Source organism: Babylonia areolata, chromosome 13 (genome assembly GCF_041734735.1).
Source record: "Babylonia areolata isolate BAREFJ2019XMU chromosome 13, ASM4173473v1, whole genome shotgun sequence".
Taxonomy (NCBI): Eukaryota; Metazoa; Mollusca; class Gastropoda; order Neogastropoda; family Buccinidae; genus Babylonia; species Babylonia areolata.
The window spans coordinates 21,806,849-21,824,108 of record NC_134888.1 but is presented as its reverse complement, the minus strand read 5'-3'; the positions used below and the strand labels follow the sequence as shown (position 1 = coordinate 21,824,108).

Here is a 17,260-nt window from a genome sequence, read left to right as displayed (position 1 = left end):
GTGTGTGTTTGTGAGTATGTGTGCATAACATTCAGATAAGGAAAAAGTTTGAAGATTGATATGTATGAGTAACTCTCACTGTTCTATCATGTGTACAAAACATGCAATCATTTTGTTCATTTTTACATACTATTTACACAAGCATCTACTCTAAAGAGATGATTAAAAAAAAATCAAAAAAAATCAATGACTTCGCTCTCAATGCTACACACACCAAACAATCCTAGACCCCCACAAAATAAAACACATGAAATGCATAAAAACATGCATGCCCACACACAAACGTATTTGCCCTTCACTTACTCTGGTAATTTCAAGATGAAAACAAGATCTATGGTCCACAAGAGCATCATTGCAAAAATTATGGGATAATGGAAGCATTCTATAATTTTTTCACTATTTCAGTGACAAAAAAAAATATAAAGAAGAATGAAACTGAAATGTTCAAGACTCTGTGAATGAGAAACATCATCACCCACTTACTGTGTAGCATAATTCCTGTCACACCTGCTAATCTGATAATATATGGTGGGTCATACATCTCAGACAGAGGGGAGGGGGTACCTTCAATGCATTATTCTGCGGCTCCTTTTAAGGCCACACATAGGTTAATCAAAGTCTGAAATACAAAGGTGATCAATGTGAACCTCACTTTCTGCCCACACCCATTCACAGCAAAGCAAGCCTCAAGCTTCATCGTCTCATTTCATGTACAGTTCATTCACTTAAAACTACCCATGCCCCTCCCCCTCAAAAGTATTTACTTAACCCCTATGTTAACATGTACAATGTCAACCACTGCCCCACAGTGCTGCGTTTACTCCCCCCCTGTAGATACAACCCTTCCCATGTCCGCCCCCCCCCCCCCCCCCCCCGGTCCCCCTCCCACCCCCCAAACTCCTCCATACACACGCATCAGATCCTCTCATTTTCACTCTACACTGCTCACCGCCTTACTGTGTGTGGTCACTGTGGAAAGTGTCTGAGGATGAAAGTCACACTTGTTTCCACGTCCATTTACATGACACTCAAGTCCACCGCCAACTCTCATCACAACTCTCACGAACCTTGGTGCAGGAAAATAGGTTCTCATCTTCTCCTTCACTCCTCAATAAATAATCTGGGGCCTGATACAAAATCTGTATGTCTCACGCACTGTAAGTTCATGACATTCAACGCCATACAAATTCCTTGCAGTTAGAAAACCAAGAAGGCAGATGCAGAAAGATAAAAATCCCGTATTCCAGTACATCAGGAAAGACACATCCACAGCATGGATACCTTAATTCACCAAGTCATACACATTTTTAAAAAAAAGGTGGAAGGGAGTGGGTGGGAAGAAGGGCCTGAGGGAGGAAGAGTAGCGGGGGAGGTACAGGGGGGTGGGGGAGATTGGGGGGGAGGGGAGTTAGAAAACAGAAAGCCAATTTCCCTCCCACCTCTCTCCTCCCCCTCCCATGCTGACACTGTCATTCTTCAAGCAACCCCCGTGAGCCTGAAGGAGACCCCCACAGACTGTGTACAAGGTTCACACACACGACACATTCCCTCACTACACACAAGTTGTGTGTACAAGATTCACACACACATGACACATTCCCTCACTACACACAAGTTGTGTGTACAAGATTCACACACACACGACACATTCCCTCACTACACACAAGTTGTGTGTACAAGGTTCACACACACACGACACATTCCCTCACTACACACAAGTTGCGTATACAAGATTCACACACACACGACACATTCCCTCACTACACACAAGATGTGTGTACAAGATTCACACACACATGACACATTCCCTCACTACACACAAGTTGTGTGTACAAGGTTCACACACACTACACATTCTCTCACTATAACATAGGCTGTGTGTACAAGGTTCACACACACACAACACCTTCCCTCACCACAGTTTTTCTTCACACAACACCACAGGCACACACAGACCCACCATGCTATCAACTGAGGGGGTCTGGGGGGTGGGGTGTGGGGGGCATGGGTGGGGGCTGTGGAGATCACATCTTTCTAACACATCCATTCAACTCCACCCGGGCTCTATTAATACATCTGTCATCTCACGCTACCAGAAAACAAAGCCTTTACCCTATCTCACCCCTAAACCTCCCCTCTCTGCACCCCACCCCTCCGAAAAAGAAAATAAGAACGAAAAAAAGAGAACCTGCATGCAGTACAGGAAAGGAAAGGGGAGCGGGCTGAAGGCAGGTACAGAAAACACAGGTACACTGATCAAACAAACCAGGTACACTGAACAACAAACCAGGTAAGCTGATCAGCAGAAACACGCTGACCAAACGTGTCCAGATCCATCAGAGAGAGAGAGAGAGAGAGCACCTTGCAAGGTCTCATCCAGCCCACCTGGGGCACAGAGAGGTGGTGGTGGTGGAGGTGGTGGTCGGGATGGGGGAGGTGATGGAGGGCAGGTGGGGGTGCGGGGGCCTCAGCACACATCCTGTTTGACGGTCTTCAGGATGAGGTTGGTCTGGTGTACCAGGTGGTTGGCGCTCAGGAACACACTCTGGTTCCTGTGGGGAACACAAACAGAAGCTCTGGTCACACATTGCTCAGCATAAAATTTTCATGCACTAATAAATGCTGACAAAGAATTAACGATGATCATCATAATAGGTAATTGCAATATACTATTCCTTCTAACTAAGTACAGGGGCTCAGAGCGCTCACAATTAACATCAGTATAGGAAAGAGAAAAAAAAGATAATGAATTGGATCAGAATGCAAATCAACATTCTATTTCTTTCTTTCTTTTTTTGTCGTTGATTTGTAATTCAAACAGGAATACTTGAATGTTCTTTTTTTTTTCTCTTAACTCTCCATACGAACGGCGAAAGAGACGACATTAACAGCGTTTCATCCCAATTACCATCATCAAAATATTGCAAGCGGAAGGCTCTTATACTGAAGAGGTGAATGTTGACAAAGAATACCACAGTTCTGACGACGGAAGCTAAAGGTTGGGTCATTCAGACACCCACTGGACATTAGAGGGGTCTGTGTAGAGGAGAAGAGAGGATTGGCCGTACTGAGTTAAAGCAGAAGTGGTGCTGCTAAGTATGTATCAGACTGTGCCCTTTGATGCCTCCTTGAAAACCAGACTGTTGTATGGAACTGTGGGGCATGACAGCTGATGTTTTGATCTGAATGAATTTCTCTGAAACATCAGACTAAACCAATTATGAAAACGTTTGACGAGTTTTCTCTGAAACAAAACTAGATTTGCTCAGATACAAACATTGCACAGATCATGCTGAAACATTATGCTGCATTACTCAGAAATATTTGATTACTCTGGAACACTGCACCGGTTTGCTTTCAAACATTACTCCAGAACTTACAACTAGATTGCTCTCCAATTCTATAGTAAAAATAAAACAAAACTTTTTGGCTGGGTGTGCTGGTTTCTGGATCTTGATGATGAAGACAAACAAACACTCAAGAAAATAGTCATAGAAATCATAAGTCAGGGTGACGGGTGCAACAGCTAAGTGGTTAAAGCATTGGACTTTCAATGTCATGGTCCTGAGTTCCAATCCCTGTCACGGTGCCTGCTGGGCAAAGGGTGGAGATTTTTCTGATCTCACAGGTCAACAGATGTGCACACCTGCAAGTGCCTGAACCCCCTTCATGTGTATATTCATGCAGATCAAACAGGCACGTTAACCCCTAGGCTGCCTGCATGACGAGATAACTCGTCATGGCAAGCATGTATGCTTCGCTGCCTGCATGACGAGATAACTCGTCATCGAAATATTCTGACTTTTCCCTGGTTTGCATTCACTTCCTTGGCAAAAATAGTGGTAGCTTTAGCCTGGGGAATCTCTCTAGATTCTATTCATTGCTAGAAACCCCATCTACGTCATGAAGCAGTCCTTTATTTGAACGTTTTGGTTGGGTCACTGTCCAAGTGTTTGCCTGACTTCTCTCCTCGCTCGCTCAACAAAATGTCTGACTGATGCCGTGCTCAAGACATGCGATCGTGATGAACTAAATCAACCATGATTTCTTTCTTTAGCTGATGCTCAGAAAGAATTGAAGCGTAAATTCGAAGGAGAAGATAGAGATGAACATTTATAGGACGATCTGATAGAAAATAAAGGGAGTAATCAAGAGAGTGGCCAAGATGCGACTGTCAGTGAGTGATGCCGGCTGTACAGATGTTAGCAGACGACAGATGACCGAATTAGCAGCAGAGCGATATTCTTGGCACGCAGCCAACGCGGTCTGATGAGAACTGAATCAAGTGACCGTGTGAGAGGGGTGAGGAGGAGGGGGGAGGGGGTGTGTGTGTGGAGACTGAGGGGGCGTGGCCTCACATCCATCTTATCACTTGGAGAAGTCACAATGTATTGTGTATCTATCTCTTAAAAAATATATATATATTGTGGTTGTTCTAGTATGATTTTGTGTTTGCAGATATCCATTTGTCCAGAAAATATGATGTTTTTGTGCAAATTACCTGACTAATGTTTGTAATGAACAAGTTGAAAATGTGACAAAAAACAAAACACTGATTTCAAAACAACAGCATGTCACTAAAAATATATAAAATGGGAAAACAGCATGTGTTTTGTATTCTTTATTCATTTACCTTTCAGAAAATATATACTTTTATGGGTCTTTCTCCAATAACAATGAGCACAGAATTTTTGGAAAATTTATACCCGTTTTTTGTGAAAAAACCCTGGCAAACAGATTTCACTTAAATCTTATTTTCTTGGCAGCGAAAGGGTTAAACTAAAGATCTTGTAATCCATGTCAGCGTTCGGTGGTTATGGAAAGAAGAACATACCCAGCAACTCCCCCCAAAAACGGAGTATGACAGCCTACAGGGCAGAGGTAAAAACAGTCATACACGCTAAAGCTAACTTGTGCACTATATCAGTGAACGTGGAAGTTGCACTCAGCACACAAAACATGCACACACTGTGCTATATGCTGCACATCAACTCACAGACACACACACATATAAACACACACACACACAAACACCCAGGTGTAAACACACACACACACACATACACACAAACACACTGGTGCACACACACATGCACACACACAAGCACCTAGGTACACACACAAACGTACACACACAAACACACACACACACACACATACCCACGCACAGAGATATACAAACACATCCAGGCATGCACACTCACACACACACACACACAATACCCAAGTACACACATACACACACTAACAGACAGACGAAGACAGGAGGAACTCACAGTGTGGGATCTCTGAAGTACTCCTTGAGAGTGTTGCTGAACTTCTTGGAGTAGCGCACAAACTCTTTCTTCCTGTCCTCCAGCACCTGACACATCATCATCATTATCACCATCATCATCATCATTATAACCATAATCATCGTCATCATCATCATCAATATTATCATCGCTGTCATTATCATCATTTCTTACAGTTTTCGAGACCATGAGTTCTGTGATAACTGTATGTGTGGTTTACTCTAAATTAACATTTCAGGTTCAAGTATGTCTGCTTTGATTATTGCATGAGTACGGCTGTGATTATTGTATGTGTAGTTTACTCTAAGTTGACCATTTTATATCCTTCATAAAATATATGGAATAAGTGTGATTCTCATGTATTGTTCATGTGTTTTGCATCACAATTTTCTCTCTGGAGATAATGTTCTGTATTCTGTATAGACTGAGAATGACTTTGATGGAAATCCAAGCATCAGGTCAGTACAGACAGCTATAAATGAAGCAGTGGATGTATATCTCTGCAAGCTCAAGCCTCATCCCCCCTCCCACAAATACACACACACACACACATATATATATATATATATATATATGCACAGACATGTTTTACTCTGTGCCTGTGCGTGCGTGTGTGTGTGTGTGTGCCTGTGTGCAGGGGTACACGTTACTAAGTGGCCAAACTCTGGATAATGTTCTGTGACCTGTTTTTGTACTCCTCTGTCACATGCATGTGTGTGTGTGTGTGCGCGCGTGTGTGCGCACGCACGCGCGTGTGCATGTGTGAGTGTGTGAGTGCCTGCATGCGTGCATGTGTGCCTTTGTGCTGGGGAACAAGTGACAAAGTGGCCAAACTCTGGGTAACGTTCAGAAACCAGGTGGGTACCTGTTTAGTGCCGTTCTCTGTCATGTGTGGAGGCAGTTCTGCGATCACTTTGTTCACAGCATCCAGCAGTGTCTTGATGGAGCTGGCGATCTCCCTGTGTCCACACACAATTCTTGTCATCATCGCCTCCACTCATACCACTGGCGTGGTCACACAATGATAACATGGAACATCCACATCTATTCTTACCATTGTCATGGTCACACAATGATGTCATGGAACAATCAACTGGATTCATACCATCGTCACAGTCACACAATGAAGACATGGAATCATCACCTCCATTCATACCATTGTCACAGTAAATAATGATGTCATGGAATAATAACGTCCATTCATACCATAATCATGGTCACACAATGACATGGAATAATAACATCCATTCACACCATAGTCATGGTCACACTATGAAGGCATCGAATAATTTATTCCATTCATACCACTGTCATGGTCACACACAGTGCTGCCATGGAATAATCACATCCTTATCCATTAATACCATTGTCATGGTACCATAAAAGGACAATACTGACACTGTCATGGAATAATGATGAAAGAGATGATAAGGATGAGAGTAATTTTCAGAAGAAAATTAGAAGAAAAAAAGTCCTGATGATGTCAAATAAGTGTAGTGAAAATGACGATACAGGTAGTAATAAAGATGAAGGTGAAGATAATAACAAATCAAAACCCATGAATTTTAGAACAGTGACCTGTCACAATCTTGAAATCATCAAAGGTATTGTGTCATATTGCTGCAATTAAATGATGATAAGACTGAATTTATGATAACCTTTCCAAAGAAGTTTCGTCAACATCCTTCCTTTCCTGACTCTGTTCTATCAATAGCACACCTGTTTCACTTTCTCCCTCTGTTCGCAGTCTTGGTGTAATCCTGGACCAGTCTCTTTCCTTCCAACAGCACATTTCGAATATCTGTAAAGTTGCCTATTTGGAACTGCGTAGAACCAGCTCTATCCGCCACTATCTCTCAACCGATGCAACCAAGACACTTGTATGCTCTCTGGTTCTCTCAAGATTGGATTACTGCAACTCTCTTTTGGCCGGCCTTCCCAAATACCTGTTAGACAGACTCCAACGAATTCAGAATAACGCTGCCAGACTTATTTGCAGAGCTTCTAAATTTGACCATGTTTCTCCTCTCCTTCAGTCTCTCCACTGGTTGCCTGTTTCTGATCGAATAGACTATAAGCTATCCACTCTGACCTTTTCTGCAGTCAACGGATCTGGCCCCAAGTATCTTTCTGAACTCATCCATATCTATACCCCGTCTCGCCACCAGCTCCGTTCTTCCTCTGATACTCGACTTCTCAGGATACCTCACGTCAGAAGTAAGACCTATGGACACAGATCGTTTTCTTTTCAATCGCCAAAGACGTGGAACAAGCTCCCTGATAACCTCCGTCATTCTGATTCCCTCGCATCTTTTAAATCTCGTCTCAAAACTCACCTTTTCCCTCAGCAATAAGTTCAATTGTGGCAGGTCCACAACTACATGCATGTATATATGAATGTGTATTGTGTGTGCGTGTGTTTATGTAAGTTTGTGCCTGCCTATGTGTGCGTATGTGTTAGTGTAGCTGTTAGATACACATGTATGTTAAAATGTATGTATGCAGTGTGTGTGTGTGTGTGTGTGTGTGTGTGCGTGCGTGCGTGCGTGCGTGTGTGTGAGTGTGTGTGTGTGTGTGGTCACATTTTGGTGTGTGTATGTAACATAGATATAATGTTTTATGTTATCAAAAGCGTTTTTGTAAAGCACCTAGAGCAGATTTCTGGATAGTGTGCTATATAAGTATCCATTATTATTATTATTATTATTATTATTATACAGCATTACTTTTTTGTTGTTGTTATAACAGGTAGCTCTGTCTCAGGAGAGTATAATGCCACAGAGCAATCCCACCTTTAAGTAGAAAATAAACTTTTTTTTACATTTGTGAGAGTATTTATTTCAAAATCATATCTAATAATAGTTCTGTGTTGGCAATGGATGAGCCTGAAGCTGATCAACACCAAACACAAGGACAGAATGCCATGTCCGGTAGACAGCCACTCACTTGATGGTCTCCAGAAACTGCTTGCGGTCAGCTATCTGGTCCGGGATACGTCCAAGGATCTTTTTCAGGTCCACAGCGCAGCTGTTCAGCTCTCTGAACGTGGACTCGGATCTTGGTATCCGGATGTCTGCTCACAACACAACACAGTACAGGTATTATCAGCATTAAGTAGGAAGTCCAGAACTAGGTCTTAGTACTGCATTAGCATTTAGCTACATAAGTTTGGCAAACAAAGAAAAGCTACAAATAAAAGCTTGCAATACTTTGACATAATATATTAATAGGTATAAGACACACAATTTCTTTTTCTATAATATTCATACAGAACCTGGGTCTTATCAAGATTCAAACTGAATAATGCTTTTTCGTTTTATTGATGAGGGGTGAGTCAGGGAATTTATAAAAGATACAGGGCGTGGAGAAGGGAGTGGTGGTGGTGAAGAAGTAATGATAATTAATGTTTTAAACATGAAATTGCCTTCCCCCTTTTCTAAATCTCCTTCTCCCTCCCTCTCTCCCAAATCTGACAACAAGACAGCAAAGTGAGGGCGGAGGTGGTGGGGGGGTGGTGATGTCTCACCTTCTGTCTCCGTCTGCCCCCCCAGCCGCAACAGCACCTGGCAGAGGTCAGTCTTGTCCGAGAGCTCCGCACGCTGCAGCAGGTGACGCACCAGGTCATAGGTCAACCCCGGCATCCGACGCTCCGCCTAATGGGGTAGGATCAAATCAAACCATGTTGCTTACAGCCCAGCTGACAGTGAAGGGGCTATTTTCAGGCTGAATACCCATCAGTTCTTAAAACCAGTCAGAAAGAACACAAAATAATGTTAAATGGTCAGTTAAAACAACCTCAAAAAGGCCAAATCATTCACATCCCGCTCAATCCATGTATATTAAAATCAAGATAAAAATATTGAAAATAAGTGTAGAAAGAACCGATTCACCTGCATATGTTTCAGTCCACACAAAATTCAAATCAAGTTAAAAACATTGATTTCCTTCAGAAACTAAAAAAGAGTGTCCATGGGGGTGATATCCTTGAACAAGATCTTCACGGAGCTGGATGTAAAATGTTTAGGCATGAGTCGCTACGACAAGGTCAACAATTTGGTGCTTGATGTTACACAAATGGCTGAGAATGCCTTGTTGGATGATAAATAAGTAGAACTTTATAAGCGTTAAAAAATAACAGAGACAGTGATAGGAACAGGTGGGGCAGGGGCAGATCAGGGAGTTTAGAGTGCGTAAGCGAGGACTTAAGCTATCGGAAAAGCCCCAAAATCAACTCACATTTTTGATAAGTTTAACTGCAAGCCAGTCTTGCAAGCTGTTATAGCAATGCATATCTACATCATGATTATATAACTTTGAATCATGTGCTGGTGATGGTGACTACCAGTACATACAACTTGCACCACCACAGTCATTAATTGTTGTCATTACTGGTGGTGCTGACTTCACTGAATGTCAAATGTTTTTTGTTTTTTTCTCATTATGTGTTAAATGTGCATTGTGTTGAACAGATTGAAAAGAAAATAAACTTCTTTGAATGGGGAAAAAAAACAAACATAAAAAAAATTTGCTAGTGGTGGTTCACAGTGCTATAGCAAATAAGTTGTGACCAATTACCAACTGTGATGTAACCAGGACAATTTTCCTTGTTAGCCACTTGGGGAACAATGACTATGCACCTATGTTAGCCACTATGTAACTGTGTAGGAATGAACAAAGTTGGAACAACTATAATTGAAACTCTTGTTATAAACATCATCATTCTTGCTATCTGAATTTTGATTACTGATCCTTCAAAGTTTGATCCGTGTCTATGTTTATTGATTCGCTACTTTATAAGCAGTGGTATTTTTCAATTTGATGTATTTCAACTTTGTGATATTAGTCATAAAAAAATGGGAGGTGTAGATGTGTGTATGTGGGTGACTTGGTGCATTTGTGAGTGTGTATGCAAGCATGCATGGGTACATATAGTCAATCACATGATTGTGTGTGTGTGTGTGTGTGTGTGTGTGTGTAAGTCTGCATGCATATATATGTGTGTACATGTCTGCGTGTAAAAATATGCTGACAAAGATGAGTCTAATTAAAGCTGTAAATCACCTTGCTTATAGCCGAACGGAGTGTCTGTGCAGCAGAGATATCTGTTTTCTCCAACTGAAATGATAAACAAGCACACCTTCACTTCAGTATCTCCAATCAAATATTAAAATAAACATGCATCAAAACTCTTCATACACACACACACAGAACTGAGTGAATTAGGAGGTTACTGGATGTTGTATTGCCACAAAAATCTTTGTCTCTTCTCTTAGTGTTCATCACCCACACCCCCAATGACTGATAAAATTATCTACACCAACTTGAACAACCTACTGAAGGATAAGAGTGAGTGTGGGGGGCAGGGGGGTGGGGGGGGGAGGGAATACTCTTTGTTGTTAACATTAGCTCATTAGTTTATGCCACTGGTCAGGCATCTGCCTAGTAGATGCAGTGTAGTATATATCCGGATTTGTTCAAATGCAGGGACACCTCCTAGAGACACAGAAACTGTTCTGAACATTCAAGTTATTTAAGTGTTGTTTTTCTTCGCTGATATTGTAACAATCCAGATGTCAACAAAGATTAACTATCCAGATGTCAAAAAGATTTGAATGAATACATATTATATATACACATGCACATTATACACACACACAAAGGTTCTATAATAGTAAAAAAAAAATTTAAAAAAAATATATATATACCTTTTGCTGAGAGATCTATAATATTGTGTAAGATTTAAAATGTTCAACAGACAACTCTGACCTATCCATTCTGAGAGATAATGTTCCCAGTTTTGAGCTCTGCCCTTCACACCTTGCTTTTTACATACATCCAACCCTTTTAACATATTATTTTCTTGTCAATTTTTTTCAGAACACTTCTTTTTTCTGTACAATATATATAAACATACTGATCAACACACATTTCAAATGTCCAAACACTCACTCCTGTGGGTTTTTTCCCCCCATGTGAATGCAGCATGACAAACAAACTGGATCTAACAAAGTAACATTCATTTAACAACAATAAAATCTGAGATATCACTAACCCATCCCAAGGGATCAGTTGCTACAAAATCTACAATGTTTCCTTTCCTGTCTTCTGGTTCTAAAGATTTTGCCAAAGGTCCACATTTAAGTTGCTGCCATGGGTTCTTTTTCAGTGCGTGAAATGCATGCTGCACACAGGACCTATGTTTATAAATAGTCTCATGCAACTGACTTGATGCTGGGTTTGATTTTCTACTCAAACTTGGGAGAAAGGGCGAGCATCTTAACCATTCTACAACATTCCACCTGACAGGCACAGAAATACAGATATGAATACTTTCAAGGCATTTACTAAGTGTGTCAGTTAATGCTGCTGGTCAGGCATCTGCCCAGATGTTGTGTAATGTATATTAATTATACATGGATTTGTCTGAACACAGTGACACCTCCTTGAGAAACTTACCCTGAAACCATCTTAAGTTTCCTGTTTTGTACTCACCACCATCTCTCTGAAATTATGAAAATTATGAACTATCTCACAGTCTCAGTCTTTGGTGTGAGTATTTCACTATTTGTCAATGCCAAGCCAAGATTCTTTTCTTGTTTTAATCATCACTTCAATTTCTAGAGATTCCCCCAACAACATACACATCACATGTAGATGTATAAAATTACAAAATAAGTAGGAGTTTTTTTTCTAAACCTTTGAACCAAAAGCCCATCCACTCTCGAAAACCAACTCCAAAACAGAAAAAGGTCAGGACAAAACATGAATACACATTTAGCAAAAGAAGTGAGATGGTCACAGCCAAGACAAGGAGCAATGTGACAAGGTCAGTACCTTTTCCAGCACTGGTGCTATGACCACATCGACAATCAGTTTCCCGTACAAGTTCTTGTCCCCCATTGTCATGCTCTGCTTCCTGGCTCAGATGTTGCCCCCCCACACCACACCACTCTCCTTCCACACAACTGTACTGCCACTACTTACTACTCCTTAAGTCAATCTGAAACACACAGAGAGCATGATTACAGTGAAAAATTGGGAACATTTCTGAAGTTATATACGTTAGTCTGAGTAATATTTGATTTCCATTTGCTGACAGCATGATCAAATTTCATACAATACTAATTTGTAAACTAAATGCCTATAACTTTAAAAAGCAAGAAAAAGAAAATACCACAAAACAGTACTATTGCTAAAGAAACAGTCACTATTTGTTGACTCGGAAATAATGTGATGCTGTTGCTTGCCATGGGTGTACACAGACTGGTGGGGGGTGGGGGTGGGGGGGACGGGAATAGTCTGGGAGGTTCAAGGTGCTGCGATACAGTTGATACATGGTATTGTATGGTATTACAGGTAAAAATGTACATGAGAGAGATCAGATATATATATATATATATATATATATATATATAGAGAGAGAGAGAGAGAGAGAGAGAGAGAGAGAGAGACAGACAGACAGACAGACAAACAGACTGAGACAGATACACAGACAGAGAGACACAGACCAAAAGACAGAGAAAAGAAAACAGACAGACATAGACGATCTGCATAATTTTCTTTACTTATTACTGACCAAAATTCCTAGCTCAACTAATAGTATTATTAAAAAGATAATCAAACATTGTTGCAACTGTAACATGTGAAATTTTAATCATATCTAAATCATCTGTCAATTCTGAAACCACCTCAACATCAGACTGAGTTTGATCAAATCAGTGGGAAATTCATGTATAGCCTATAGAGTATAACATATCAATGCATCTGACAATGTTATAAAAACAGTGCGGTTAAACACAATTTTAAGTGTAATAAGGGGGGCTCAGACTCGTGACCAAAACAAAAACAGGAACTCCAAATTTAAGAAATGTGGATAAAAATCATTCAACCCATGAAAGAGAGCACCACACCTGCCACAGGAGCACGCCTTTGCCACTCCTTCACATTAATAACTGAATATACTATATCATATGATTATATACATGTATCATCATCATGGTATTTGTGTGTGTGTATGTCTGGACATTTATGCATTCATTATTGTTTATGCGTGTGTTGTGAATAAGTGCACTGTGTGAGTGTTTGCGCGCGCGCGCTCGTGTGTGTGTGTGTGTGTGTGGTGTGTGTGTGTGTGTGTGTGTGTGTGTGTGTGTGTGTGTGTGTGTGTCTGTTTGCGTATGAGTTTGGTCCAGACAGTCCAGCAGATCACACGGTAAATTCATCAACACAGATAAAAAGATGTAAGCCACTGTCAATTTCCTCAACTTGAAACACAATTTGAAACCCCCATCCGATGATTTGATCTTGAATTCTAAAACTGCTGTGAAAACCCATTTCTGCGTAAGTTTTAACTTTTGGAATTTGCTCTGACACAAATCGACTTTGAACAAAGGAAAAATACCTTAAGATGACAACCGCTAAAGGTAGAAGCTAGTTCCGCGTATCACCGTTTTAGAAACAGAACAACTGAAGAACTTGTGACAAGGAAGTTGTTCTACAACCGTACGTAGCTATCACAACCCAAGGCGTCAACCATTTACGGTAGCTGTTTTTGTCTTTCAGACACAAGAGTACTTTTTAAATTGTACTTAACTCCCTTGGATGATCCTTTGCCGAAAGTGTAAGTGTATGAACACATTTTTCATAAATAGAAATATAGAACAGTTCTTTTGCATTGATTATTGTTGAAGAAATACTTATTTACAAATATGAAAAACGGAGAACGCAGAACAGATTATTAATTCTGCTTTTCGCCCCTTTTTAATGCGTGTGCATGAAGGCTTACAGTCAAGGCCAAAGGGCAAAAGCCAAGGCTAAAGCTGGCTCAAAGAAAGTCGTCGCGACACCAGGCATCAATAAAGTGGTATGCACATTGTTTAGAGCAGGTAAGATTGCTGGTAGTGTAAAAGAAGGAGAATACACTGCGGAAAATTGAATAAATATACAGCAAAAATTAAATTTGCTGTGCAATATAGTTTGAAGAGCTATAAGTTATACAAATTTCTTGGAACAATAGAGGGCGCCATAGCTCAGTTGGTTAGAGCGTCTGCCTAGTAAGCAGAAGGTCGAGGGTTCGAATCCCCCTGGTGCCTGTTATTTTTATTTTTCTCCCGTTCCAGTGTTTTCATTTCTTCCCGATTCCCCATTTATGAATCAGGATCACTGTTTTAAAGTTAACTGTTTTAAGTGTACTTTTATGTCTTGTTTTACTGTAGTTTATTTTTTAAACTGCTCCACAACTATTTATTGTTCATGAAAAATAAAAAAAAGAAATAATTACAATCTTCTGCCATTCTTTAACATCAATTTTTAAAGAAAGTGTGGTACTGTATTGCATGCAGTACACCACTACACGGCTAAAAGTTTCTCAGAATTGAAACATTCATAGAAAACAGAATCAGTCAAACAGGCACACCATACAAACAGTCAAACAGGCACACCTGTTATGTGAAAGTCAAGCATCAGCTTTCTTTTTTAAGCTGATGTGGTGAATTCAGCGTATAATCAAGAAATGATTGTGGTCACTCCATGGAAGGAAGGAAGGAAGTATATGCATTGATCCACATGCTTTGAGGCTCTGAGTGTGTGCATACATGTGCTGAAATTAATGAATGCATGGGTGTCCAAATCGCCTTACAGTTAATAGACAATAGACCAAATGGAAGAAGAAAAAACGCTTTGATGTCTCCTTGAAACTAAAACTGGTGAAAGCCAGCACATGCTTAGACCTCTGTCCATGCATATAGGGAGGCAGGTGAACCATGGAAACAAACAAACAAACACATAACAACCAAAAAAAAAAAAAAAAAAGTTCCAGACAGTCTACATCTGAATAGATACTCTACAGCAGTTTCATTGCACAAACTTTACATACATGTCATTTGATAGCAATGTCTGTGGGTTCCTGTTTATTGTTTTTCATGTTTGTTTAATCATTTGTGTATTTGCCCATTGATTATGTATGTATTCATCTATGTATATTATATTTATTATGTATTCCATTTATTTATTTATCAGTTGATTCATTTATTCCACAGTCTGTTACTATGCTTATTTTTTCCCCCTCATTGAGTGTGTCTATGTGTGTTGAAGTTGTTGGATTTATTATGTATGGATGTTTGCAGGTTTATGTGCGCATTCCGGTTGTCACATATTTATTTTATTATATTTCATTATATTTCGTGTTAACTTATTTCATAAAAAAAAAAATCTTATTCTATTTTAATTTTCTTTACAGTGATTGGCAACAGTGGAAGGGAAGTAACTGCTGCAGGTTTATGATGGCGGGGAAGAAAGAGGTGGTAGTCCTTGATGGAGGGACTGGCATGTCGCTCGTTGCCATGGGCAACAAGGAAGTGGACGTGAGTTGACAGTTCGAAAAAAACAAAAAAAAACAAAAACAAACAAAACACACACACAAAAAAAGAAGTAAAGTGACTCTCTCTCTCCCTCTTAGAGCAAGTGTAAAGCAGAAAAGTACATATGCACCTCACACACACACACACACACACACACACACACAAACGTTATATGCTCTGTGAGGGAACAGGCAGACAGACAGATGCAAACACCCCCTGATCTCCCAAGTGGTGTCTGCGTCTGTCTGTCTGCCTGTCTGTCTACTTGCGCGCGCGCACGTGTGTGTGTGTGTGTGTGTGTGTGTGTGTGTGTGTGTTAATATGTGATATGTGCACTATACAAGCTCTGTTAGTAATGAACTGTATTGTTTGTTATTAGTTTCAACAATAATCTCATGTTTCTCATCATTTCCATTGCCATAAATTTTTATATCCCCCTTTTTTTCTCAAAATTTTGAATTTTCTTATTGTTTTCATGACAGTGATGTTGCTAACATATTTCTGTTGTGCGTATTTTCAGAACGACCCGCTATGGTCAGCCCTGCTGGTCAAGACGAAACCTGAAGCTATTGTGCAGCTTCATAAACAGTCAGTGACTATACTGATGGCTGTCTGTCCGTCCGTCTGTCTTTCTGTGTGTTTATTTAGTCAGTTTTAAAATATATTTCATTCTTTTTCTCATATTTTCTTAATTGTTTTATCTTTATTCTGTCTTTTTTTTCTCCCCTTTTCGTTAATTATGTTTTGCTTACTCCTCCTCCCTCCCCGAGTGATGGCCTAGAGGTAACGCCGTCCGCCTACGAAGCGAGAGAATCTGAGCGCGCTGGTTCAAATCACAGCTCAGCCACCGATATTTCCTCCCCCCCCCCCCACTAGACCTTGAGGTGTGGTCTGGACGCTAGTCATTCGGATGAGACGATAAACCGAGGTCCTGTGTGCAGCATGCACTTAGCGCACGTAAAAGAACCCACGGGGTTGTTCCTGGCAAAATTCTGTCGAAAAATCCACTTCAATAGGAAAAGCAAATAAAACTGAACGCAGGGGGGGGAAAAAAAAAAAGGGTGGCGCTGTAGTGTAGCGGCGCGCTCTCCCTGGGGAGAGGAGCTCGAATTTCACACAGAGAAATCTGTTGTGGTAAAAAGAGAAATACAATACAATACTATACACCCTCACACAAACCCCGCTCCAGTTTTCTTTCTTTGTATACTTTTATGTCCTTTCATTGACTGACATTTTATATTCACACCCCAGACATGTTTTTCCTGTCCATTTTTTTTTCTTCGTTTCTGGTCATTTTCCCCGGTGTCACATGACAGCGCTGATCTGTATGAGGCGTTACAGTCTGTGGTCCATGGAGTAGAATTAACAATGACAATGACAATGAGTTTATTCCCATTAACCCACTCAGTACGGCCAGTCCTCTCTTCTCCTCTACACAGACCCCTCGGATGTCCAGTGGGTGTCTGAATGACTCAACCTTTAGCTTCCGTCGTCAGAATTGTGGTATTCTTTGTCAACATTCACCTCTTCAGTATAAGAGCCTTCCGCTTGCACTATTTTGATGATGGTAATTGGGGTGAAACGCTGTTAACGTCGTCTCTTTCGCCG

At 40.6% G+C, this 17,260-nt stretch overlaps 2 protein-coding genes and 1 non-coding gene across 3 annotated transcripts in view; 2 read left to right on the top strand and 1 right to left on the bottom strand.

Moving 5' to 3' along the window:
• Window positions 1-884: 884 nt before the first annotated feature.
• LOC143289141 (programmed cell death protein 10-like) lies at window positions 885-13,854 on the bottom strand. The gene is made up of 8 exons (XM_076598025.1): window positions 13,696-13,854; window positions 12,129-12,294; window positions 10,356-10,409; window positions 8,821-8,947; window positions 8,241-8,367; window positions 6,160-6,253; window positions 5,277-5,362; window positions 885-2,552 (listed from the first exon to the last, which is right to left on the bottom strand). The coding sequence occupies exons 2-8, from the start codon at window positions 12,198-12,200 to the stop codon at window positions 2,468-2,470; spliced, it is 645 nt and encodes a 214-aa protein (XP_076454140.1). The 5' UTR covers window positions 12,201-12,294; window positions 13,696-13,854; the 3' UTR covers window positions 885-2,467.
• Window positions 13,855-13,896: 42 nt separating this feature from the next.
• The window catches only part of LOC143289140 (betaine-homocysteine S-methyltransferase-like), a 41,461-nt gene continuing 38,097 nt past the window's right edge, over window positions 13,897-17,260 (top strand). Inside the window, exons 1-3 of the mRNA XM_076598024.1 lie at window positions 13,897-13,914; window positions 15,532-15,655; window positions 16,173-16,240. Coding sequence (XP_076454139.1) covers window positions 15,572-15,655; window positions 16,173-16,240 — 152 coding nt within the window. The 5' untranslated portion in view covers window positions 13,897-13,914; window positions 15,532-15,571. The remainder of the gene's footprint in view (window positions 13,915-15,531; window positions 15,656-16,172; window positions 16,241-17,260) is intronic.
• On the top strand, window positions 14,313-14,386 carry Trnat-agu (transfer RNA threonine (anticodon AGU)). The gene has a single exon. It is a non-coding gene; the product is annotated as a tRNA-Thr (tRNA).